At 43.7% G+C, this 27,500-nt stretch overlaps 1 protein-coding gene across 1 annotated transcript in view; it reads left to right on the top strand.

The window, feature by feature from the left end:
* Window positions 1-2,169: 2,169 nt before the first annotated feature.
* LOC129100016 (membrane-associated guanylate kinase, WW and PDZ domain-containing protein 3-like) overlaps window positions 2,170-27,500 on the top strand; it is a 27,609-nt gene continuing 2,278 nt past the window's right edge. Inside the window, 23 exon segments of the mRNA XM_054609510.1 lie at window positions 2,170-2,448; window positions 7,557-7,629; window positions 7,770-8,087; window positions 8,719-8,835; window positions 9,367-9,486; window positions 10,752-10,920; window positions 12,043-12,123; window positions 12,559-12,629; window positions 13,605-13,772; window positions 15,826-15,995; window positions 16,081-16,102; window positions 16,105-16,179; window positions 16,453-16,627; window positions 17,266-17,896; window positions 18,464-18,527; window positions 18,687-18,905; window positions 19,008-19,298; window positions 22,893-23,087; window positions 23,456-23,532; window positions 24,476-24,537; window positions 24,539-24,586; window positions 24,588-24,618; window positions 25,571-25,709. Of these exon segments, the coding sequence (XP_054465485.1) occupies window positions 2,170-2,448; window positions 7,557-7,629; window positions 7,770-8,087; window positions 8,719-8,835; window positions 9,367-9,486; window positions 10,752-10,920; window positions 12,043-12,123; window positions 12,559-12,629; window positions 13,605-13,772; window positions 15,826-15,995; window positions 16,081-16,102; window positions 16,105-16,179; window positions 16,453-16,627; window positions 17,266-17,896; window positions 18,464-18,527; window positions 18,687-18,905; window positions 19,008-19,298; window positions 22,893-23,087; window positions 23,456-23,532; window positions 24,476-24,537; window positions 24,539-24,586; window positions 24,588-24,618; window positions 25,571-25,709 (3,595 nt within the window).

Raw genomic sequence — 27,500 nt, 5'->3', positions numbered from 1 at the left:
TACGAGGCCCCGTAGACCCAGAACCCTCTGGACCTCTGGAACCGGATAAGAGGAAGTTAATGGATGGAGGAATGGCAGCAGTGTGAGGAGGAGCAGGAGGAGCAGGAGGAGCAGGAGGAGCTGGTTATAGCATAAGTTGCATTGTGATGCAGTAAAAGTAAACAGTTTAAAACAGTACGACATCATTGATGACATCATCACTAATTCCTTTTACGGTGCTGAAATGATTAAAAAACAAACTACATCAAAGATATAAAACTCAACAGAACGTCGTTATTATAAACATCATATTGTCCTTTAAGGCTTGAAGTCGTGCTAACATGCTAACATGCTAACGTGAGTGAACTCAGATGTAAACATTAAGAACAAGAGTCTGTTTGAATATCGTAACGTGAAGACAGCTATGAGAGGGGAGAACACAGAGAGAGAACACAGAGAGAGAACACAGAGGAGAACACAGAGGGAGAACAGAGAACACAGAGGGAGAACACAGAGAGAGAACACAGAGGGAGAACACAGAGGAGAGAGGGAGAACACAGAGAGAGAACACAGAGAGAGAGAGAACACAGAGAGAGAACACAGAGGGAGAACACAGAGGAGAGAACACAGAGGGAGAACACAGAGAACACAGAGGGAGAGAACACAGAGGAGAACACAGAGGGAGAACACAGAGGGAGAACACAGAGAGAACACAGAGAACACAGAGGAGAACACAGAGGGAGAACACAGAGGAGAACACAGAGGGAGAACACAGAGGGAGAACACAGAGGGAGAACACAGAGAGAACACAGAGAGAACACAGAGAGAGAACACAGGGAGAACACAGAGGAGAACACAGAGGGAGAACACAGAGGAGAACAGAGGGAGGGAGAACACAGAGGGAGAACACAGAGGGAGAACACAGAGAGAACACAGGAGAACACAGAGGGAGAACACAGAGGGAGAACACAGAGAGAGAACACAGAGAACACAGAGGGAGAACACAGAGGGAGAACACAGAGAGAACACAGGAGAACACAGAGAGAACACAGAGGGAGAGAGGAGAACACAGAGAGAGAACACAGAGGAGAACAGGAGTTAAAGAGCAGGAAGGTTCCTTCAGGAACGTGATGAAGAACAGAGTCAACATTTAGAGAACAAACAACCACATCTGATCTGAGACCTGCAGCTCTCTGATGTTCACAAGAACGGATCAGGTCTGGATCAGGAAGGTTCTTGGATGAAGAACAGGTCTGGATCAGATCTGGACCTCAGGTCTGGATCAGGTCTGGATCAGGTCTGGATCAGGTCTGGATCAGGTCTGGATCAGGTCGAACCAAACAAACAAATTGAAGACGTCTCCTTTGATTTGTTTTTCTTTTGTTCTGAAATTAAAACAAACTAGAGGTGACTGATAATACTATATATATATATATATATATATATATATATATATATATATATATATATATATATATATATATATATATAGTATTATAATAATAAACAGAAGAATATAAACATGGAAGAACGATGACATCATCAGAGCTGACAGATGATGTCAGAGACACTCAGCGTCACCAGGACAGGAAACAACAACACAGAACTGCTCTTCATCTTCATCATCATCTTCATCTTTATCTTCATCATCATCTTCATCATCATCTTTATCATCATCATCATCTTCATGGCTCACATGCCCCCCCTCCTGTCAGTGACCTTTGACCTCTGAGAGCAGAGAATAAGAGTCACTGTTCGTTCTAAATCTCATACTTGTTCTTGAAGTATAAACTGTTCCATGTAGTACACAAAGTACTTCCTCATAACAATACTCCAGTCTCTGGTGACGACCTGTCAATCAGTGTGTAGCCCCGCCCTAAAGCATCCCCTGCTTTATGGTCTGTTTGACTCTAAATGGAGCATCATTTACTAAATGAACATCATGCTGTATTGAAGAAGACTTGAAACTAGAGATTGAGACCATAAACTCATGTTTACAATGTTTACTGAGGGAATAAATCAAGAGAGAAGTAGAGTCATTTTCTCATAGACTTCTATACAACCAGAGGAGTCGCCCCCTGGTGGACAGCAGAGAGAATGCAGCTTTAACACAGGAAGACTTGAAGAACCAGAGGAGGGTATGAGGTGTGTAACGTGTTGGTTACATGGACGATATAGACCAGGACCTCTATGGACTGGGACCTTTATCGACTGGGACCTCTATGGACTGGGACCTCTATGGACTGGGACCTTTATCGACTGGGACCTTTGGACTGGGACCTTTATGAACTGGGACCTTTATGTACTAGTACCTCTATGAACAGGGACCTTTATCGACTGGACTGGGACCTTTATCGACTGGGACCTTTGGACTGGGACCTTTATGAACTGGGACCTTTATGTACTAGTACCTCTATGAACAGGGACCTTTTGGACCAGGACCTCTATGGACCAGGTCCTGGTGTTGAGGTCAGGTTTAGGCCTCTGAGCTCTTCCTTCACCTCAAACGCTCCGTTTGCTCTGAAGCAGAATCCGGTTTACAGCTCATCAGGTTCAGGTCTTTGATGTGAAAGACTACAAGACTACAACTCCCAGAGGAGCTGGTGAGTCGATGTTTGTTTGTGTTTGAGACGAGAGCCGTGAGTCTGGAGGAGAACGTCTCTGTGTCATCAGCTGAACATCTGGAACATCTGGAACATCACTGAGGAGGAGAGTAATGAAGTACTTCTACTCAAGTACTGCACTTAAATACTACGCAAGTACTCTTTATAACCTCCAAGTACACAGTGGAGCTACTTTCTACTGAACCACATAAACCCCACAGCTTCAACACACACATGAAGACTTTACATGATGTTTAGTTATACATGATAAAGTACAGATGAAGGTATTATAATCAGTCTATTGATCAATGAGTTGATTGACAGGAAGTGAATGTGACACTCTGAACCCTTCATCTTCATCTTCATCATCTTCATCGCTGATCTCTGCAGCGACAGCAACATGAACTGCTGCTCTGCTCCAGATTTCACTGGTTTCCTCCCAGTTCACCCAGTTTGACTGTCATCACTGCTGTGTTTCAGTCTGAAGATCTGCAGCCTCATTAGAGACACACACACACACACACACACACACACACACACACACACACACACACACACACACACACACACACACACACACACACACACACAGGATGGATGTAGGTTACATTCAGTGGGACAGAGAACAAAGAGAAGTCTCCTCTCCAACCCTCAGTACTGGTATGGTGTACTGGTATGGTGTACTGGTATGGTGTACTGTGTTGTTTTAGGAGACCAATCAGCAGCTGATGTTTCTGGCTGCAGTCCACTAGAGGTTGGTTATATTGTTTATTAATGTTAAAAGCAGCTCTCAGCCGATTCACTGGGCTTCTTCTTCTACCGCCGGTCAGTAAGTGTCGCTTTAAATCTGGAGTCTGATTCTGGAGGGAGATTGTTTATATTTAAACTCAAACAAATACTGATGTCCGCCCGCCTCCTGGACACGCCTCCTGGACACGCCTCCTGGACACGCCCCCTGCTGCTGATTGGCTGATACTAATTATTCAGAGCCGTAGTAGAACACGTCACAGAGATATATAGAACCGCTGCTGCACCTTTAAACACACATTTATGGTACCAGTGATGTCATGACTGACAGCAGCGTGAGAGCCAATCAGAGACGGCCGTAGTGGTCTCTGTTTGTCGCTTCGCTGAGGTCACAGGTCTGAGATCTAAACGTTTCTATTGACGGGGATTCAAACAGAACATGAGGAGAAAAGACGTCCACTCCTTCAACACACTGATGACATCACACGGTGGACTCTGACCCGACCAATCAGAGAGGGGGAGGGGGGGGAAACAGGAAGAGAGACAGAAACACTGAGACACTGAACACACAGCAACACAGGTACGACACACACACACACACGCACGCACACACACACACACACAGCAACACAGGTACGACACACACACACACACACACACACACACACACACACACACACACACAGCAACACACACACACACACACACACACACACACACACACACACACACACACACACACACACACAGCAACACAGGTACGACACACACACACACACACACACACACACACACACACACACAACACACACACACACACACACACACACACACAGCAACACAGGACACACACACACACACACACACACACACACACACACACACAGCAACACAGGTATGAGACACACTTTACTACCTTAGGAAGCTTCTTTATTTCCATGTTTCCTTAGGAAGCATCTTTACTTCCTGTCCTTAGGAAGCTTCTTTACTTCCTGTTTCCTTAGGAAAGCCTCCTTAGGGATTTACCTCCTGTTTCCTTAGGAAGCATCTTTACTTCCTGCCTCCTTAGGAAGCATCTTTACTCCTGCCTCCTTAGGAAGCATCTTTACTTCCTGCCTCCTTAGGAAGCTTATTTACCTCCTGTTTCCTTAGGAAGCATCTTTACTTCCTGCCTCCTTAGGAAGCTTATTTACTCCTGTTTCTTTAGGAAGCTTCTTTACTTCCTGCCTCCTTAGGAAGCTTATTTACTTCCTGCCTCCTTAGGAAGCATCTTTACTTCCTGCCTCCTTAGGAAGCATCTTTACTTCCTGCCTCCTTAGGAAGCTTATTTACCTCCTGTTTCCTTAGGAAGCATCTTTACTTCCTGCCTCCTTAGGAAGCTTATTTACCTCCTGTTTCCTTAGGAAGCATCTTTACTTCCTGCCTCCTTAGGAAGCTTATTTACTTCCTGCCTCTTTAGGAAGCTTCTTTACTTCCTGCCTCCTTAGGAAGCTTCTTTACCTCCTGTTTCCTTAGGAAGCATCTTTACTTCCTGCCTCCTTAGGAAGCTTATTTACCTCCTGTTTCCTTAGGAAGCATCTTTACTTCCTGCCTCCTTAGGAAGCTTATTTACTTCCTGCCTCTTTAGGAAGCATCTTCTTTACTTCCTGCCTCCTTAGGAAGCTTATTTACCTCCTGTTTCCTTAGGAAGCATCTTTACTTCCTGCCTCCTTAGGAAGCTTATTTACTTCCTGCCTCTTTAGGAAGCATCTTTACTTCCTGCCTCCTTAGGAAGCTTCTTTATTTCCATGTTTCCTTAGGAAGCATCTTTACTTCCTGTCTCCTTAGGAAGCTTATTTACCTCCTGCCTCTTTAGGAAGCATCTTTACTTCCTGCCTCCTTAGGAAGCTTCTATTTACCTCCTGTTTCCTTAGGAAGCATCTTTACTTCCTGCCTCCTTAGGAAGCTTATTTACCTCCTGTTTCTTTAGGAAGCATCTTCTTACTTCCTGCCTCCTTAGGAAGCTTCTTTACCTCCTGTTTCCTTAGGAAGCATCTTTACTTCCTGCCTCCTTAGGAAGCTTATTTACTTCCTGCCTCCTTTAGGAAGCTTCTTTACTTCCTGCCTCCTTAGGAAGCTTCTTTACCTCCTGTTTCCTCGGTTAGGGTCCACGTTAAAGGCCTCAGGTGGTTTGAATCGCTGCTCGGAGACGTTTGTTGTTTGTTTCTTCTCTGACTCCCACCTTCACATATGCTCATCCATATTTAATGTACGCCGTCTAGCAGTGTGTGTGTGTGTGTGTGTGTGTGTGTGTGTGTGTGTGTGTGTGTGTGTGTGTGTGTGTGTGTGTGTGTGTGTGTGTGTGTGTGTGTGTGTGTGTGTGGGTCTGAGTGTGTATAACGGAAATGGTGTCAGAGGATGTTCTGCATGTATTTATGTTTGTGTGTAAATTTGTGGATAATGTGTGATATTGTGTGTGTGTGTGTGTGTGTGTGTGTGTGTGTGTGTGTGTGTGTGTGTGTGTGTGTGTGTGTGTGTGTTGCTCCCTGCGGTCTGCCACCATCTGCCATTGTGTGAGACTGAGAGGATGAGTTGACGGAGGAACTGATCCCAAACAGGATGAGAATACAGAACGGTTCTCTGCTGATTCAACATTTCATTTCTAAATGTTTCTGTTGCTAGGAGACCAGTTAAATCCACCATCAGAACAAAAACCCTGTCTGTAGGGTCTGGTTCTGAAGAGGAGGAGCTTCAGTTAGATCGAGAGGCAAGGAGGGAAAGAAGGGTCCTAGTTAGGGGTGAGGGAGCTTCCTAGTGAGGAAGCAAGGAGGTAAAGGTGCCCCCTAGTTAGGTAGTGAGGAGATAGAGAAGCGTCCTCATTAGGTTGTCTCATGTCCTTGTGTCTAAGTGACTAATGAGGACGACCGTGTTTTAAACCAGTAATGAAGGAGAAGGAAGCAGCTTCAGAGTAACAAACGTCTGATAAAAGAGCTGCTTGTTTCCACTCTGAATAATATTATTGTATGTGTCTGTCGTTATGGAAATAAACCTTATTTAGTATTTAAAAAGTGACTCTTTTCTCTGACAGAACAAACTCTGTACGGCCGACGTTTACGTTGAGAAGGCAGAACGAGACTTCTCATGAAAAGAGATTCCTTCAGAGTCCAGGTTAAAAAATACTAAAGTTATTCTTTTAGTAAGACGCTCTCCCTCTGCTTTCTCCTCAGGAAGTAATAAATACTCCAACATAGGACGTTTGCAGGTGTGAACAGGTGTTTAAGGGTGTCTGAAGGTGATAACAGATGTTTAAGGGTGTCTAAAGGTGTGAACAGGTGTTTAAGGGTGTCTGAAGATGTGAACAGATGTTTAAGGGTGTCTGAAGATGTGAACAGATGTTTAAGGGTGTCTAAAGGTGTGAACAGATGTTTAAGGGTGTCTGAAGGTGTGAACAGATGTTTAAGGGTGTCTAAAGATGTGAACAGATGTTTAAGGGTGTCTGAAGATGTGAACAGATGTTTAAGGGTGTCTGAAGGTGTGAACAGATGTTTAAGGGTGTCTTAAGGTGAGAACAGGTGTTTAAGGGTGTCTGAAGGTGTGAACAGGTGTTTAAGGGTGTCTGAAGATGTGAACAGATGTTTAAGGGTGTCTTAAGGTGTGAACCGGTGTTTTAAGGTGTGGGGTGTTTAAGGGTCTGAAGGTGTGAACCGGTGTTTAAGGGTGTCTAAAGGTGTTTGAAGGTGTGACCAGGTGTTTAAGGGTGTCTAAAGGTGTCTGAATGTGTGAACAGTTGTTTAAGGGTGTCTAAAGGTGTGAACAGATGTTTAAGGGTGTCTAAAGGTGTGAACCGGTGTTTAAGGGTGTCTGAAGATGTGAAAGCATATTTAAGGGTCACTGTGTTTAAGGGTGTCTAAAGGTGTCTGAAGGTGTGAACAGATGTTTAAGGGTGTGTCTAAAAGGGTGAACAGGCGTTTAAGGGTGTCTTAAGGTGAAGGTGTGAACAGATGTTTAAGGGTGTCTGAAGGTGTTTTTAAGGTGTGAACTAAAGGTGTTTAAGTTGTGACCAGGTGTTTAGGGTGTCTGAAGATGTGAACAGATGTTTAAGGGTGTCTGAAGATGTGAACAGATGTTTAAGGGTGTCTGAAGATGTGAAAGTATATTTAAGGGTCACTGTGTTTAAGGGTGTCTTAAGGTGTCTTAAGGTGTGAACAGGCGTTTAAGGTGTCTAAATGTGTCTAAATGTGTCTAAAGGTGTTTGAAGGTGTGACCAGGTGTTTAGGGTGTCTAAAGGTGTCTTTCTTGTGTCTGCTAAAGGTGTTTGAAGGTGTGACCAGGTGTTTAGGGTGTCTAAAGGTGTCTCTGTTTCTTCCTGTCTGCAGCTCGGCTGCCATGTCTGTCCGTCTTAAGATGAAGAAGCTGCACTGGCCTTTATTAAGGTAACCATTCATTTTTTAACACCTTGAGGGAAAACATGTAAAGGTCAGCTGACCTCAGTGAAAACAAGTCACAGTCAGCTGACTTCCTGTTCTCATGTCCGTCTTCAGGTGCAGGAGAGCTTTGTCCCGCTGGGCGGCGGCTCTGGAGAGCTCGGACTGGCCATCGGGGGCGGGGCAGACTACGGCGAGTTCCCATTCGTCACCGCGGCCCACGGGGGCGGGGCCACTGTGGGCGACATCATCCTAGAAATAGGGGGGACACCTGTGTTAGGGATGACCCTCGGCGATGTCAGAGGAGTCCTCAACTCCTGTCCTCATCCAATCAGAATCAAGACTGTCTCACCAGGTGAGATCACATGATAAACACCTAAATCTTTTTAATTATTTATGTTTGATGTTCTCTTATTGTTTCATCTTCATTGCTCACATCTGAAGCTTCTTCAGTTACACCATGGACTTTATCAAGACGTTGATTCATTTTCATTTCATTTTTCAAGCAAAAATTCAAAACATTTCCTGTTTTCACCTGTGAAGGTTTTCTGCTTTTATTTTGACAGATAAAACAGGATGTCATAATAAGTCATATTAAATAGACATTAAATATTTTTAGACATTTTATAGATGAAATTATTCATGAATTATTGAAGAAAATAATCAGCAGAGTGATGAAAATGTTTATTAGTTGCAGCCCTAGAATTTAATTAGGCTGAGGTGGGATTAAAAACCTCTGTAATGACATCACTGTGACATCATGTCCTCTGTCCCTCAGGGTCGTCCCTCTGTAATGACATCACTGTGACATCATGTCCTCTGTCCCTCAGGGTCGTCCCTCTGTAATGACATCACTGTGACATCATGTCCTCTGTCCCTCAGGGTCGTCCCTCTGTAATGACATCACTGTGACATCATGTCCTCTGTCCCTCAGGGTCGTCCCTCTGTAATGACATCACTGTGACATCATGTCCTCTGTCCCTCAGGGTCGTCCCTCTGTAAGGACCTCAGGTTGTACCTCAGTAAGTGTTTCACTCCGGGCTCCATGGACAGTCAGCTGCAGCAGCTCATCAGAGAGAACCTGTACCTGCGAGCTGTTCCCTGTAAGACACACCTGTACACACACACACACACACACACACACACACACACACACACACACACACACACACACACACACACACACACACACACACAGTCTGTTAAATAAAAGTAATAAAAGTAAAATAAAATTGAAGAGACTCAGTTTTGATCATTTGGATGTTGAAATATTGAATTTGTGGTGAAAACGTGAAATAAAACTGCGGTTTGTTCCTTTAAATTAATCTTAGACCTGAAGGTCAAAGTTCAACCTGAGCAGCTGCAGGTTTCTGTCCTTTGAATTTAAACAAAGAGTCTGTTAATGATTACAGGAAGTGGACTACACTCATGTTCGAGGTATTTAAACAGTGTGTGTGTGGAATGTTCACGTTTTGGCCTCAGCACAAACCATCGGAGTGAGACCTCTTTACTCTAAAGTCCTGTTCCATCTGATTTCCATGTATTTACATTCAGAATAATCACCTCTCTGTGTTCCTGTAACGGGACTATGGCTCTGTCCCTCTCTGATGACATCACTGTGTCCGTCCCCACAGGTACGACCAGGCAGCCTCGGGATGGAGAGATCTCAGGTGTGGACTACAACTTTGTGTCCATCGAGGAGTTTTTCTCTCTGGAGGAGTCTGGAGCTCTGCTTGAGAGCGGCAAGTTCAAAGGTACGAGAATCAAACGCACCTGCGCTCTGTCCCTTTAATACCACGCTGTCACATGACACATGTTGTTTACAGAGAGACAGAGCGTTTTTAAAGAGTCGGGGAAAGTTACATCATCACGATGTCCAGGCTTTTTTTACAGAAAGATAATATGACTTTTTATTCTGAACATGTTTTCACAGAGGGACGTGAGAGACGAATAATAAAAAATAAAAAACATTAAAACATAGTGTTTTCACTCCCTGAGGGAGGGAAACAATTTGTTTACAGCAGCTCACTGCTGTTAATGCTGGGGAGGTCAAAGGTCATGTATGTACCTGTCTCTATGACGGTGGTGATACAGTCTGAATGTGATGAGTCAGGGACGTTGAACAGTATTTGGGAGGAAAAGAGGATCTTGTGTGTTTAATCCGTGGACCTTTAATCTGACGGATTAATGAGACGGAAATAGAAACTGAATTCACATAAATACCTCCGTTCATCCTGATCTCTGAGCTTCTGCTAAAACGTGACAAATGTGAGTTCAAGTACAACGATTTAATCTGGAGAGAAACTTTAATCAGTAAGTCATTTAAAAACAGGAGATTATGATTAATTATGATTAAAATCCTTTATTAGTAAATTATATAAAAAACTCACTGAGGAACAACTAGAAACCAGGAACAGGAAGTAGAAACAGACGAGAGAGAATCAACTCATGAAACACAGGTGGGAGGAAGATAAAGGCAGGAAGTACGGCCAAACATGACACATGAGGACAGCAACTTTCAAAATAAAACAGGAAATGGACTAAAATAATTAATATAATCAGTCTGGTCGTTTAAATCTCAAACTGACTTTAATCCTGATTTATGATCTCAAACACTTTAACAGTCCAAAACACAATAAAATGATTTCCACAATTATCATTTATAATTATATGTTTTCATATTTATCTTTTATAAATAATTTTTGTGTCTCCCGTTTTTATTTATTTTAGTTTCTCTTTTTTCTGTTTTGATAAGATTCTGTTTTCTTCCTACTTTAAAGAAAAAGTATTTTATATTTTAATTTAAATCTTACTTGTGTTCGTAACTTGGTGGAATAGTTTTCTCCATCATTGATCACTTCCTCTTCCTCTCTGATTACCAACCTTCACAATGATGGACTACATTAATATTATTATTATTATTATTATATATTATATTATGATTTACCGTGTTAAAATGTCACAATCTTCAAACTCTCAGAAGTATTATTTTGTTCCTTTTCTGGCCGTCCAATCACAGGGAACTACTACGGGACGCCCCGCCCCGTCCACATCGGTCCGGAGAGTCCACCAATCACGTACCAGGAGCACCGGAACCTTCTGAGGAACTTCAGGACCAGAAGCAAGTCTCTGAGTAACCTGGAGAAGGCTGTGGAGGAAGGAGACAACAGTGAGGAGGACAGAGCACTGTCAGGTAGATCAGGAGATCCAGTGTTTGAATCAGGAAGCTGCTGTGAAAGTCTTATTAATGTATTAATATACACTTTATAATAAGTGCTTATTTAAGTGTGAGGACAGTTTTTAAAAGTGAGGACATGTTGAATTATGAGGACGTTTATGAGAAAAGGATGTTTTGTTATTGTTGACCACATTTGCAAATTATTAGACATTTGTTACATTACATTACATTATTACATTATTACATTACATTATTACATTACATTATTACATTACATTACATTACATTATTACATTACATTACATTACATTACATTATTACATTACATTACATTACATTATTACATTACATTACATTATTACATTACATTATTACATTACATTACAGTATATTACATTATGTGTGTGTGTTGTGTTAAAAGTACAGTGTGTGTGCAGTGTGTGTGTGTGTGTGTGAGTGTGTGTGTGTGTGTGTGTGTGTGTGTGTGTGTGTGTGTGTGTGTGTGTGTGTGTGTGTGTGTGTGTGTGTGTGTGTGTGTGTGTGTGTGTGTGTGTGTGTGTGTGTGTGTGTGTGTGAGTATGTGTGTGTGTGTGTGTGTGTGTGTGTGTGTGTGTGTGTGTGTGTGTGTGTGTGTGTGTGTGTGTGTGTGTGTGTGTGTGTGTGTGTGTGTGTGTGTGTGTGTGTGTGTGTGTGTGTGTGTGTGTGTGTGTGTGTGTGTGTGTGTGTGTGTGTGTGTGTGTGTGTGTGTGTGTGTGTGTGTGTGTGTGTGTGTGTGTGTGTGTGTGTGTGTGTGTGTGTGTGTGAGTGTGTGTGTGTGTGTGTGTGTGTGTGTGTGTGTGTGTGTGTGTGTGTGTGTGTGTGTGTGTGTGTGTGTGTGTGTGTGTGTGTGTGTGTGTGTGTGTGTGTGTGTGTGTGTGTGTGTGTGTGTGTGTGTGTGTGTGTGTGTGTGTGTGTGTGTGTGTGTGTGCGCTCATTAAAGACTCACACACACTCTGTCCGTCACAGCAGGTTCGGCTGGAGTCCCGCCCACCATACTGCCTCTCAGCCAATCGTGGGAGTCGGCTGTGGGGAGTCGGGAGGGAACGGAGAACGGAGGAGGAGGAAGAGGAGTGGGGAGAGGAGGAGGAGGAGGAGGAGGAGGAGGAGGAGGAGGTCCGCTGCCTGATAACTGGGAGCTGGCGTTCAGTGATTCAGGAGAGCCGTACTACATCGAGTAAGAACTGACACTGCACATTGATTGGTTAATTAAAATCAATTATCAGTTTAATTGGACTCTTTAATGATGACAAAACCTAAAATGTTCTGTTTGTTTATGGAGTCTGGTTTATATGAATGAACTAATAAATAAATAATAATAATAATAATAATAAATGGGTGAATTTATTTAAATGATATTTATATTATATTATATTTTTATATAATTTTAATGAGTAAGTTTTCTTTAACTTGCAAAGTCTGACATCAGACTCAACAGTGACATCATCGCTGAGTTTATTTGTTAAAGGGAACTTTTTTTAAAGTGCCAAACCAGGTGGTGATGAGTTCCATTGTTCCTACATTACCCAGGATTCATTCTGACTGTGGATGTATTTATATTAGACTCATGATGATGATGATGATGATGATGATGATGATGTCACTCTTTCAGTCATAAGGCAAAGACGACCAGCTGGCTGGATCCTCGAACTCAAAACAAAGAGACGAGTCCCTTCACAGAACGTGAGTCTGTTTGTCTGATTGATTAATTGATCATCTGTCGGATTGGTTGATTGATTAATGATAAAACCAAAATCACTGAGTGGACTTGAACTCACTTATTTATTTTAATTTGTTTTAAATCAGACTTTACAATATTAAGTAAATTAATTAATTTATTTCTCGGTTTATTTTATTTTTGTGTTTTAGTTCATTCATTTATCATTATTTCTATTTGACTTCACAGCACTGAATACAAACATTTCCTTTTATTTTGAAAATTGTTGCTGAGGATCAGACTGTTTGAGTGTAGAGGACTTTTATTTTGACATTATCTGCCAGCAGGAGGCAGCAAAGACTCACAGACATTTTAACATCCTGTTAGCTTTATTCTACTCTTCTTCTACTACTGTAGTATGTTTATCATATAATAATCAAAATACTATTGATAATAATAATACTAAATAATAATAATATTCATAATTACTCTCAGTAGAATCTTCAACTTGACGTTGTAATTAGTTTGTATATAATATAACAAAGTACATCACTCAAATACTGCAACAGCTCCAGCAATAAAACGCTGCTTACACATTCGAATGATGAAAAGTACTTCAACTTTTGAGATCTTAACTTCATTTTGCTGTTAATACTTGTGTACTTTTAGGATTATGAATTCAGGAGTTTTACTTGATGTAGTTTTACTTTGTTGTGCTTTTCCTTTTACTCAAGTAAAAGTTCTTCGTATTGTAGGTGTGGAGTTTGAAAGCTGTTTACCAACTCTAATGTAAGACTGGGACCAGCTGCATTATGGGAAATGTAGGATCCAGTGTTTCTGGACTGAAAGTCAGGATATGTCCACCTCTGTCTCTCACAACAACAACTACTGTATGAAGGGACTCACTGGAGGAACACTGTAAACCTAAAATGTCCTCACCTGTCCTCACCTGTCCTCACCTGTCCTCACCTGTCCTCTCACCCACCTGGTCTCTGTCTCAGTCCCAGAGTTCACCGAGCAGCCGAGCCAGCTGAAGGGTTACTCCATCCACACCCGGCTCTCTAAAGGCCCTCGAGGTTTCGGCTTCAACATCGTTGGAGGAAGTCGACCCAGAGAGTTCCTACAGGTGTACAGTGTCACACCTGGAGGACCACCAGCACTAAACACAGGTACTACCACTATTTATACTACTGATACTTCTGCTGATACTACTGCTACTACTACTGACTACTACTGTACTGAGTACTGACATGACTTAAACAGACCCAGATCATTTGTACAGGTGTACAGTGTCTCACCTGGAGCACCACCAGCACTAAACACAGGTACTGATATTGTATGTACTACTGATACTACTGCTAATACTACTGACACTACTGCGGATAATTCTGATATACTGCTACTACTTTTATTAATATTGAGTACTGACAGGACTTAAACAGAGCCATAGGGTTCGTACAGGTGCACAGTGTCCCACCTGTTTGCAGTTTTATCTTGTGGTTTGTGGTGGAGACAATTCACAGGACTAAATTGTTCCCTGACTTTAGCCTTTAAGGCAAAGCCTCCTTTCAGGTAAAAGGTTCTGTCTTCGGGATGAACTGAGTAAACAAAAGTCCCTTCCTGTGCTTTTGTTCATTAACCTGTGAGCTTCAAACTAATCATGCATTCACTCCACTACAACCATGAAGCTCTGCAGGTCTCACAGGTGATGTTGATCAATGGTCAGACCACCGTTACCTCAACAGGTCCTGAGAGTTAAACTCCAGTCTGACCTCTTTAAAAACACACCTGCTCATGTACATAAAGATGAATTTTACTTTTCTACCTTGTCTGAACTTTCTGTTCCATCATCACAGCAGTTTATTTATTAATTGTTTCCAAATGAATCCGGTTCTTTTTGTTTACTTGTCAAACAGATTGACGGATCAATACTGTCTGCTGAGACGAGGGTTCTAAACTAAACTTCGTTATTAACAGCATTGTTATTGTTGTGAATACACATTCAGACTGGATGCTGAGATACATTTCATATATTTAGTTGTTATGAAACAGAGGCAGAGGTTTAAATACAAACTCGCTCTCTGGAGGATTATGATGCTGTTTGAGAAAAATAAAGACCTGAGAACCAGCGACACAATCTCATGATCTACAACTAATCCACACACACACACACACACACACACACACACACACACACACACACACACACACACACACACACACACACACACACACACACACACACACATTCTTTAATCTGTCCGACACACAGTCTCCTTTCTCTCCCACACTGTCAGACCTGCTCACGTGCACTGAGGATAAATAGTCAGGAATGTGAAACACACACACAACACACACACACACACACACACACACACACACACACACACACACACACACACACACACACACACACACACACACAGTCTCCTGGGAAAGGGAGTAGAGTTTCAACGAGCAGCAGAAACACTGTTCAGCTGCAGAGAAAAAGGATGTTTAAAATATGAATAAAGTTATTTTGATATCTGCAGAACAAACCACATTTTCTCAGGTCGACAGCGTTTCAGTTGGAAAGATAAACGTCTGTACGTCCTTCAGCTTAATGAAACAGGAGAGTAACAACAACACACTCAGAAACTCCAGGTTGTTGCTAGTTAGCTTACAGCTAACGTACAGGTGGGACACATCAACACAAACAGTTCAGATGTAATCTGTAATACTTCACTTCCTGTCTGAACACAGAAAGTAAAAGTCCTGGTTGGCCGAACCGGGTTCTGAGGTAGATTAGCTGCTCCACAGTTTTCATGGCCAGTACAACACAGTAACATACAGATGTAGACAATACAAATACTTCCTCATGAGTACATCCATGCCCTCCAGTAACACAGCTCAGTTTGTTCAGAGCGGACAAACTCTGTTTCCCTACGAAGGAGACTCAAACCCACAAAACTATACGACACACCGACATGGACGACAACAGCTAAACATCAGACATGACAGAGACCTTCAGACATATGAGACCTGGTATTCAGAGACCAGGTTGGACATTCGGTCTTAATGTGTTGCTCTACGGTTGGATCGTAGTCCAACATCACCACATTACTGCTGCCAGGACTCCAACCTGAGAGGTCCATCTCACCCTCAGAGGTCAACGAGATTGTGTCAGATTATGATATGAATAAGCAGTATAGTGACTGTGTGTCCTGCTCTGTGGTCCTCCAGCGGACATCCTGGTCCACATCAACGACAGCTGTGTGCTGGGTCGCTCCCACAAAGAGGTGGTGGAGATGCTGAAGTCGGTGCTGATGGGTCAGAGTGTGGACGTGGTGCTGAGGAGAGGATACCCGATGCTTTACAACCCGGATGGGTGTCCCAAACTGAGTCTGGAGACGGTATATAGTCTAACAAATTCTATCCTACAACAGTGAGCCTGTATAAATTCAACAACCGTATCTGACTTCTGTACCTCTTCAACAGCCACAGACTCCCACTGAGCCCCCCTACCCCCCAACGTGAACCGCGGCCCGACACACCTCACCTACAGCCGAACGCTGGACGCCAACGGCAGCACGGCAGGTCAGAAAGACGACCCATCTGCTTTAGTTAGAAACACTACGTTCAAGGATTTTACATTAGTGTCTTATCATTTAATCCATCACATATCCAGTCACGTTACTCAGGTTTCTGCTTCGTTTCATGTCTTCAGAGAATTAAACTCACACATTGTATGATCTATAGCCTGTTCATCAAACATCCATCCACCAATCATCTTTCTGTCTGTTTATATTTCACTCTGGTGATCATTGATAAGCTGTCTGTGTAATAATTACTAACTCCTCTGAAATCAAGGCCCAAGCCAAACCCCGCCCTCCTACGCTGCTCAGCCAATGACGAACGGGCTGACGGGCCCGCCAACACCCACCTCCTCTGATCCCCCATTGGGTCCACCACCCCCCCCAGAGAGGACAGCAGCCATCAATCACAGTGACTCTGATGGTGGCCTGTCCAACGCTGGAACACGCAGGTGAGAGGAGCTTTAGTGTTAGCATTTACAGTGTTAGCATTAGCTCTGTTAGCATTAGCAGTGTTAGCAGCAATAATTGGTTTGTAAAGGAGGTAATTCTACCACCACAGCTTTAAGGCAGATGACCGATCCCTGGTTGACAGTAGTAGTTTTTCTGAATCATGGACACACTGTCCATGATGTGTCCCTCAGGGAAGCTGCCTGGGACCACTACTTCTCTCTATTACAACTAGTTATATTTACCTCTGACCAATCAGAAGCTGGGCTGGAGGTTGTTAGGAGAGGTTAACTTTAACGTTCGTCATGTCCAGAAAATGTATCTATGTAAGAGTCGATATTTCTGTAAGTCGCCTAACAACCTGTACGGCTGCAAACATCTCATCCATGCCTCGTACTGCCTAAAGAGCTCTGATTGATCGACTGTTTTTGACGCAGACGGAAACAGCCGGTAATAAACAAAACAGAAGCTCTAGTCATCTCACTGGACAAGAGATGTAGGCGTTTCATCCTGAGGGGTCGAACCAGGGTATGAAAAGTAGTCGTAGTAGCCTTAGCAGTTATTGACATAATGATAAGTTCATGATAAATGAACGTTTCATTTGTATAAAACATTTGTTTTCTGCTCCGCCTCCTCGCAGGTCTTCTCTGATTCGCTACAACAGCAGCACTCTCCCCGCCTTCTCCTCCTCCTCCCTCCTCCACCACCAGAGCTCCAAGTCTTCAGAGAGCGACTTGTCCATGTCAACACTCCCCATCTCCTCCTCCACGCTCCCCATCAGCTCCTCCTCCTCCCACACTCTGTCCAAACTTGCCTTCTCTCAGCCAGAGATGGGCCTCCAAAACTCCACCAGCCCAACCGGCGCTAACAAACCCACCTCATCCTCACCTCCTGGCGCTCCTGTGCAGCGCCCACCGATGCCCCAGACTTCCCTGGCCCTGACCCCACCCAGAGACGTCCCACCCTGCGGCTTTAACGGCTGTCCAGCCAATCACCAAGCGCCCTCCCCAGCCTCCAGGGGAAACCCAGGGCTGGTGCTCCCCCTCGGGCCGGGGTCGCCCGGCTCAGCTCCTGGTGGGGAGCTGGTACCGGTGGCCCTCGGGCGCAGTGAGAGCGGGGGGCTGGGGTTCAGCGTAATGGCGGGGGGTCAAGGAGGTCAGCTGGCGGTGGTGAGGCGGGTCTGGGATCGAAGGCACTGCCCCTCGCTGCAGACGGGGGACGCTATAGTGAAGATCAACGGAGCAGACGTACAGAACCTCAGCTTCTCTCAGGTAAAAGATAGTTCTTCATCCAACGTAGTCTGAGAATGCTCCGCTCTCATTGGCTGGATTCAAACATAAGAGTGTCTATGTTTGGTGCTCATTGGTTCTGGACGGACTCACAGTCTGTGGGGAAATTGCCATGAAGTCACTCTGAAGGCTTCAGTAAGTTTCAGACAAACTAGGAGATGCTAGTGGTTGAACCAGATCTGAGCTCTGCAGTGTTTCTGTCTGATTGGCTGGACCTCCTCCTGTATCCAGCTTCCTCCCTGATGCTCTGCAACAACAGCGTCTCTTTAGTCCTGACGCCATGAATCTTACAGATGGAATAACTGAGCAGATTTGCAAAGACATTTGTCTCCTGGTCTGTGGTCGTGGAGGACGATGCCAGGATGTTCTATGGCTCGTTATCATGCATCCGGTGTTAAAAGATAAGAATCCAGGAGACATCTTTCCTAAGCTGGTTTCTGAAGAATCCTCACTCTAATGCCAGGATGGGAACAGGAACATGTTTAAGCATAGAGGATACCTCTGCATATAAGTTTCCATACATAACCATTGGTGCATTTCTGTCCTCAGGTCCAGAGAGTCCTGCAAGAACACACCAAACAGGGAGAGGTGGTCCTCCTGGTCTACAGAGGAGGTACATGAAGTGTGAACCCTCTAGCTCCGATCCAATCATTGACGATTATCAGTTCTAGATACTGAATTTACTTAATTTGATGACAGGGCACCAATAAAAGTTTGAGTCGTGTTACAGGTGAACCAATAATCACAATGAATACTTTTCTCCCTCCAACAGGTCCCATGTCTTCCCCAGTCGTCACCCCCAACCTCTACAAGCCCCTCCCCTCCCCACCTGGCCTGGACACACCCTCTTCCTCCCACCCTCCGACTTTAGCCGACCTGCCTTCCCCGTCTGCGGGTGCCTTGGTGGGGGGCGTCCCCCCACTCCACCAGGCTGGCTTGGTCCTGGAGAGTCCCCAGGAGGCGCACCTACCAGCCCCAGGGACCCACCAAGGTAACAGCCCTGATCCAGTCCTCCTTGTCCATCTGCTCCCATCAGTGTGTCTCCTCCTTGTCCTCCTGTCTCTATCAGTCTGACTCCTCCTTTGTTTTCCAGGAGCAACTCCTGCCCAGACTCCAAACGGGCCCCCGGCCTCGGCCCTCATCCAGAGCACCAGCTTCCTGGACTCGGTTCCTGTGACGCTGACCTTAGAGCCACGTGATCTGCTGGGAGTAGAGGAGAGCGCCGGTGGGCCTCCCCCCCTCAGAGGGGGAGTTGGGGCAGGAGCACTGGGAGCAATAGCCAAGGACGGAAGAGGAGGAGTAAAGACGGTGGAGGTGGATCTGAGGAGGCGGGTGGGAGAAGGTTTTGGATTTGTCATCGCCTCTCAGGAAGTGACCAATGGGGGTGAGTCCCACTGAATCTCTTTGTTGTTTTCATTTTATTCACACACTGACGGTTCAGACGGTTCAGACGGTTCAGACTCTTCCATTGAGGCATTTATAAGATCATGTTGACTGATGCAGTACGTGAGGACTTAAACTCCTTCTGCACAAACCTGGACAGGTGGAAGATCTGGGTCTTTGGTTCATGTTCTCAATGTTCATACAGTCATAGCATAACCCCTCAGCCTGTAGGAGGCGCTGACGTCATAGTGAACTCCTCAGCCTGTAGGAGGCGCTGACGTCATAGTGAACTCCTCAGCCTGTAGGAGGCGCTGACGTCATAGTGAACTCCTCAGCCTGTAGGAGGCGCTGACGTCATAGTGAACTCCTCAGCCTGTAGGAGGCGCTGACGTCATAGTGAACTCCTCAGCCTGTAGGAGGCGCTGACGTCATAGTGAACTCTGTGTTTGTTCCACTGATTTAACCTCGTTCAGCTGGAAGGAGCGACCTGGTTTACAGCAGAGTTAAACAGACCTCAAACGCATCGCCTCCTCTGAAACATGAACAATAATCTCTTCTGTTAGTGTGTGTGTGTGTGTGTGTGTGTGTGTGTGTGTGTGTGCGTGTGCGTGTGTGTGCGTGTGTGCGTTATCTGCTCTGTTGGCCACACCCCCTACCTCCCAGCTGTCTCTCTTTGCCTGCAGCTCGTACTCACAGTCAGTCTCACTCGTCCTTTTGCAGAGGCAAGACCTGCCTCACACAGACAGACAGACAGACAGACAGACAGACAGACAGTTTATTGTGTTATCTTGTTTCTGGTCTGTTCATCATGTTGGAACGACTGCAGTCGGCTCTGAAAAGTGTGAAGGACTCCAAACGTAAGTCTGTGTGTGTGTGTGTGTGTGTGTGTGTGTGTGTGTGTGTGTGTGTGTGTGTGTGTGTGTGTGTGTGTGTGTGTGTGAAACCAGTGTAGACTCTGTTCTCTGCTTTAAAGCTGCACTATTCAATGTTATATAAATGTAAAGGCGTGATGTGATCTACTCATATTCTCTGATGAGACGTTCGCTGTCAGAGGGAAAGCGTGGATTTTAGAAACACAGAGGTCATATGTGGAGAACGAGGTCTGGTTTCACGTCGTTCAGCTGATGGACAGTTGGTGGAGATAACAAGTCAAAAAATATTATACAGTGAAGAAGAAGACATGTGTTGTTTTTAATGGCTGCCAATGATGTCTACTTTAAACATCTGGAGACATTAAATACTTTATACTACTTTAAACATCTGGAGACATTAAATACTTTATACTACTTTAATATTTGCAGTACTTTTACTTTAATACAAACACAGCTTTTCTACCCTGTAGTATTTCTACTGTTACTGAAGTAAAGAGTACTTCTTAGTACACAGTAACCGTTTATCTTCACTGTGTAAAGGAATTTTTTCCTCGATCTTCTCTTATCTTCCTCCTCCTCCTCCTCCTCCTCCTCCTCCTCCTCAGTAGGCGGGGTTTGAACTTCTTTGCTTTCCAAATCGCATACTTTGTCTTTTTCCTTTTAGTACATTGCGTTGTGTGTAGTACTGATAGTACACAGAGTACTACTTCATCATCACACTGTGACTTCGTCTTCTGTCTGAGCTCTGAGTGGATCTTTCACGGTGCAAAGGATTGTGGGTGTGAATAAACATAAAAACATATGTATGCTCCAAAATGACTGGATATAGTAGAATATCTGGCATTTTTGATGTACTTTATATTTGGACATTCTAAGTAGTATTTTAGTTTGAGTATTAGAACCAAAGTATTTCTGTCACTTTCAGCTGAAGTCGTTCGTTATGCAGAAACCGAGAAACGTTCTAATAATAGAACTATAATCCATAATTCAACCATGTGGAGGTTTTTGTGTGTGTGTGTGTGTGTGTGTGTGTGTGTGTGTGTGTGTGTGTGTGTGTGTGTGTGTGTGTGTGTGTGTGTGTGTGTGCGTGCGTGTGTGTGAGTGCCCAATTTCACAGTACAGTAAGCTTAGACTCACCTTCGCTCCAGTTCATCTCACGCACACACACACACACACACACACACACACACACACACACACACACACACACACACACACACACACACACACACACACACACACACACACTCACTCTCTGGATGTTAAACTTTGAAGGTAAAGTTGTAGTCCATCACTGGACTGATGATGATGGTGATGATGATGATGATGATGATGATGATGATGATGAAGATGAAGATGATGAAGATGTTGGGGGGGTAGTATTTGATTGGCTCTGGAGTCAGAAGTTTCACCAAATGTTTTCGTACATGATTCATAAAGCTTCAGATAATTCTTCATCTTCATCATCCTCATCATCGTGTTCCTCTTGGAGTGTTTGTTATGGTAACAGTTGATTCTTTTTATATATTTGAGATGTTTCAGAGGCAGCTGGTGTTTTTTGGTGTTCGTGTCTGTAAAACATCAAACTCAGCCTCATGTTGAACTCTTCTCTTATCAGCTCACGTTCACTCTGAACATTTAGACTCCGTTAAACAAACACACACTCGGACTCTGTGAGGTTTGAAGGCAGAGACGTTAAAGCTGCTCTTCCTGTTCCATTCTTCATGGATCCGGTTTACTTCACAGTCCTGCTGAGTCCGGTTTATCTGATCAGAACCTCCACTGTGACTCTGATCCTCCTCACAAAGAAAAACTAACAAACGCTCCCGTTTATAAATACAACAACAACAATGTTCAGTTTCCTTTTGTTTCATTTAATTTCTATGAAAATCAGCTTTCAGAACAACTTGAACCTGCTTCAGTGAGAAAACCATCACAGTCAGTGTTTTATTTCTATTTAATTCTTTTCTATATTCATATCTGTAATCAGAGGAGCAGAGGACCCGGTTTAGAGCCCTGTGGAACACCTTCAGCACACTGCTGTTTATACCAGGTTATGATCTAACAGCTGGTGGAGAAACATTAAGTTGTTTATTATGTTGGTTATGACCATAATTATATTCTTAATTGATTTAAAGACAGTTTTCTGTCCTAAATGTGGCTCAGTCAGAACATTCATCCTCAGTTCTCAAACATTTAGAGGTTGAGACTCTTTCAGCTCCATCATCGACCTAAAATCAGTTTAAAGAAACCTCCTTTAACTGAGAGGCTCTGACATCACAACACTTCCTGCATTGATTCAGGTGAGACGACCACTAGAGGTCGCTGTCAAGTGAACACAAACAGGTCACTTCCTCTAACAGGAGGTGTGGCTGAGATAACTGTCTGACTACCACTTCCTGTCTTCTTCCTGCTGCAGCAGGGCGGACTGAACACACCTCAATAATTAAACACATTTTATTACACAGCAGTCAGAGAGGAAGCATGATCCACAGTCATCAAGCTCTTATTTTGGTAGTTTATCATTAACACTGTTACCAAGCTCTTATTTTGGTAGATTTATCATCAGTATACTAACACCACAGCTTTTATTTTGGTAGTTTTGTCATCAGTAAACTATCACGCATCTTTTATTTTGGTAGTGTATCATTAACACTATCATCCAGCTCTTCTTTTGATAGTTTTATCATCTGTAATAATACTTTTGTTACCCCCCCCTGCAGCCCCCTCCCTGATGTCTCACCGGTTCGTGACGGTGCGTCGTGGCAGCCCGGCGGCTCGCAGCGGTCAGATCCAGCCTGGAGACCAGCTGGAGGCCGTGGAGGGTCGAGCTGTCGGAGGTCTGCAGCACCGAGACCTGACCCAGATCCTGAGGAGAGCCGGGAACACGCTGAGACTGAGCATCACACCACGACACCGTACGCACGCACACACACACACACACACACACACACACACACACACACACACACACACACACACACACACACACACACACACACACACACACACACACACACACACACACACACACACACACACACACACACACACTGTCTGGACACACACACACACACACACACGACACACACACACACACACACACACACACACACACACACACACACACACACACACACACACACACACACACACACACACACACTAGTACACACACACACACACACACACACACACACACACACACACACACACACACACACACACACTGTTTTTTGTCTATGAATTCTTTGGTAGAACGTTTGTTACGTCTGTCTCTCTTCAGACTCGTCTTCTCTGTCTGGAGGAGCAGAACTGGACATCGACGGACGGCTGATGAAAGGATCCAGAGGGAGGTCAAAGGTCAGTGTGAGGACTAGTATCAGTACACTGTAGTACTAGTATCAGTACACACTGTATTACTAGTACTAGTATCAGTACACACTGTAGTACTAGTATCAGTACACACTGTAGTACTAGTATCAGTACACACTGTAGTACTAGTATCAGTACACACTGTATTACTAGTATCAGTACACACTGTAGTACTAGTATCAGTACACACTGTAGTACTAGTACTAGTATCAGTACACTGTAGTACTAGTATCAGTAGTACTATCAGTACAGTATCAGTATCAGTACACACTACTAGTAGTACTAGTAGTCTAGTACACACTGTAGTACTAGTATCAGTACACAGTATTTGGATATTAATGTCTTAACTGTAGTAGTACTTAGTACACAGTAGGTACTTTTATATGCATTTAAAACTTTTAAATGTTTATTGTACAACATCCAGTGTGAAATAAATAAAAACTACTGTGAAGGAGAACTAACAAAATATTCTGAGATAAAAAAGTAAAATTACAACTTGAAACCTGTTTTATGAGGGTTAAATTATGAATATGATGATTAAAGATCTGAAGTTAAAGGTTTCAAAGGTTTAGTAGTATAATTATAATAATATAATATAATATCATTATAATATAATATCATTATAATATAATATCATTATAATGTAATATAATATAATTCTAATATAATGTCATTATAATATAATGTCATTATAATATAATATCATTATAATATAATATAATATTTACCTGCAGTACTGGTTTTCTTTTTATTCTTTATACTTTATTCTCTATAAATTGTTTCTTAATATTTATATTTTTCTGACACAAACAGCAGTATACGTGAGATTAGAAGTACTAGAAGTACTACTACAAGTAGTGATATCACCTAGTCGTAGTAATAGTACTAACACTAGTATCAGCAGTACTTTTATTGTCTGTGTGTCCGTCAGGAGGAGTCCAGGTTCTACACTGTGGATCTGGATCGAGGTCCTACCGGGTTCGGTTTCTCTCTGCGGGGGCAGCGAGTACAACATGGGGCTCTACGTCCTCGGACTGATGGAGGGGGCCGGCCCAGCGCAGCAACAAGATACAGGTACACACACACACACACACACACACACACACACACACACACACACACACACACACACACACACACACACACACACACACACACACACACACACACACACACACACACACACACACACACACACACACACACACACACACAGACACAGACACACACACACACACACACACACACACACACGCACACACACACACACACACACACACACACACACACACACACACACACACACACACACACACACACACACACACACACAGTAGTCACTCATCACTTCCTGCAGCTGTTTCACATTAAAAGCCAGAATCCGTTCTCTTCACTGGAAGGCTTTTACTGTGAAGGTCTACAGGAAGTAGTTTATTCTCTGGTGACACTCCTCCCGTCAGTCCAGCTGTCTGGTTCAGAATGAGACCTGGACCTCACACACCATCAGGAACCAGCTGATAGTCGATCGATTGGTCGAATCATTAAATTAAACCTGAATGTTAAATAAATCCATAACTCACATAATGAAGTTTAAACTGCTGAAATATGTTCAAGGTTCAGAAGAAGAGCTGAGGAGGAGCAGGTGATCAATAATAAAGATATCCAGATGATTCTTTATGATGTTTAATCATTTAGAGCTTCAGACTCTGAGCATCAAACATTCAGCGTCCACAGATGTTCCTTTAAATATTCATATAAACAGTGTGACATCATCCGGACCTCCTCCAGAACCTCTACCATCGTTTATCAGATAAAGACCCGGCTCACCTGTCCTCAGGTGTCTCACAGTCCAACAACAGAAGACTCACCAGACACCATTTCATCACGTCCTCTGTTGTCCACCTGTGATGTCATTCAAACTGAATGTGTTGTTGAGCTGACCGTGTGTCTGCAGCGTCTGTAATGTTTAATAACATACCTGCTGTACCTGCTGTACCTGCTGTACCTGCTGTACCTGCTGTCTCAGGTGTCGGACCAGCTGGTGGAGATAAATGGAGACAGCACATCAGGGATGACTCACAGTCAGGCTGTGGAGCAGATCAGGAGAGGAGGACACCGAATCCACCTGATCCTCAAGAAGGGAAACGGATACGTACCCGACTACGGTGAGACACACTGACACCTGACAGGTGACCTGTAACACCTGACTACACAGGTGACCTGTAACACCTGACTACACAGGTGTACACACCTGACTAACCACCTGACTACACAGGTGACCTGTAACACCTGACTACACAGGTGACCTGGTAACACCTGACTACACAGTAACACCTGACTACACAGGTGACCTGTAACACCTGACTACACAGGTGACCTGTAACACCTGACTACACAGGTGACCTGTAACACCTGACTACACAGGTAACCCTGTAACACCTGACTACACAGGTGACCTGTAACACCTGACTACACAGGTGACCCTGTAACACCTGACTACACAGGTGACCTGTAACACCTGACTACACAGGTGACCTGTAACACCTGACTACACAGGTGACCTGTAACACCTGACTACACAGGTAACCCTGTAACACCTGACTACACAGGTGACCTGTAACACCTGACTACACAGGTGACCTGTAACACCTGACTACACAGGTAACCTGTAACACCTGACTACACAGGTAACCCTGTAACACCTGACTACACAGGTGACCTGTAACACCTGACTACACAGGTGACCAGTAACACCTGACTACACAGGTGACCCTGTAACACCTGACTACACAGGTAACCCTGTAACACCTGACTACACAGGTGACCCTGTAACACCTGACTACACAGGTGACCTGACTACACAGGTAACACCTGACTACACAGGTGACCTGTAACACCTGACTACACAGGTGACCTGTAAACACCACAGGTGACTACACAGGTGACCCTGTAACACCTGACTACACAGGTGACCTGTAACACCTGACTACACAGGTGACCCTGTAACACCTGACTACACAGGTACACAGGTAACCCTGTAACACCTGACTACACAGGTGACCCTGTAACACCTGACTACACAGGTAACCCTGTAACACCTGACTACACAGGTGACCTGTAACACCTGACTACACAGGTGACCCTGTAACACCTGACTACACAGGTGACCCTGTAACACCTGACTACACAGGTGACCCTGTAACACCTGACTACACAGGTGACCTGTGTTGAGAGAGAAGTTATTATTTAAATTAAAATCCTTCAGTGACTCTTTCACTTCACACTCTCTGAACCTGAATCAACCAATCACAGCTCTGGGATTATCTTGACTTTGTGCTTTTACTTCCTCTTCCTCCTGTACTTCCTCTTCCTCCTGTACTTCCTCTTCCTCCTCCTCCTCAGTGGAGTTATCCAGCCTGTCTCTCTGTATGACCAACTCTAAGCAGGGGGAACCCTGCTTCTACGTGATTGGACGCACTGAAAACTCGCGGTTGGTGACTTCCTGTTCTCCTCTTCCTTCACCTTCATGACTCTCAGGCCTCCATCTTTGTTTCTACATCTTCAGTTCTTTACTTTATTTATGGGGTTCATGTAGCAATGTCACAAAATAACATTTTAACAAGAAAGTACATGTTAACATGTGATGTAATGTGTTATTGTTGTTATAACATGACAGGTAGGTGTCATTACTGCAGTATTAACACATTAACATGTTAATAATATGAAGTGATATCATATTATATAAAACTTAAATAATAATATTAACATAATTATCAAGTTTGTGTTATTACTAATACAAACATGTTGTTAATATGTTAATACATCTATAAACACCATCTAATCTTACAATATTATGATACAGTATAAATATAATTCATGGTTGGTAAAAGTTAACAATCTTAAATAAATGTTAAAATGAAAATGACATGTTGATAATATGATGTAACTGTTATCAA

The sequence above is a fragment of the Anoplopoma fimbria genome, chromosome 12, assembly GCF_027596085.1.
Source record: "Anoplopoma fimbria isolate UVic2021 breed Golden Eagle Sablefish chromosome 12, Afim_UVic_2022, whole genome shotgun sequence".
In the NCBI taxonomy this organism is placed as follows: Eukaryota; Metazoa; Chordata; class Actinopteri; order Perciformes; family Anoplopomatidae; genus Anoplopoma; species Anoplopoma fimbria.
The sequence above is the reverse complement of the archived record's forward strand: the minus strand, read 5'-3'. Positions and strand labels throughout refer to the sequence as shown.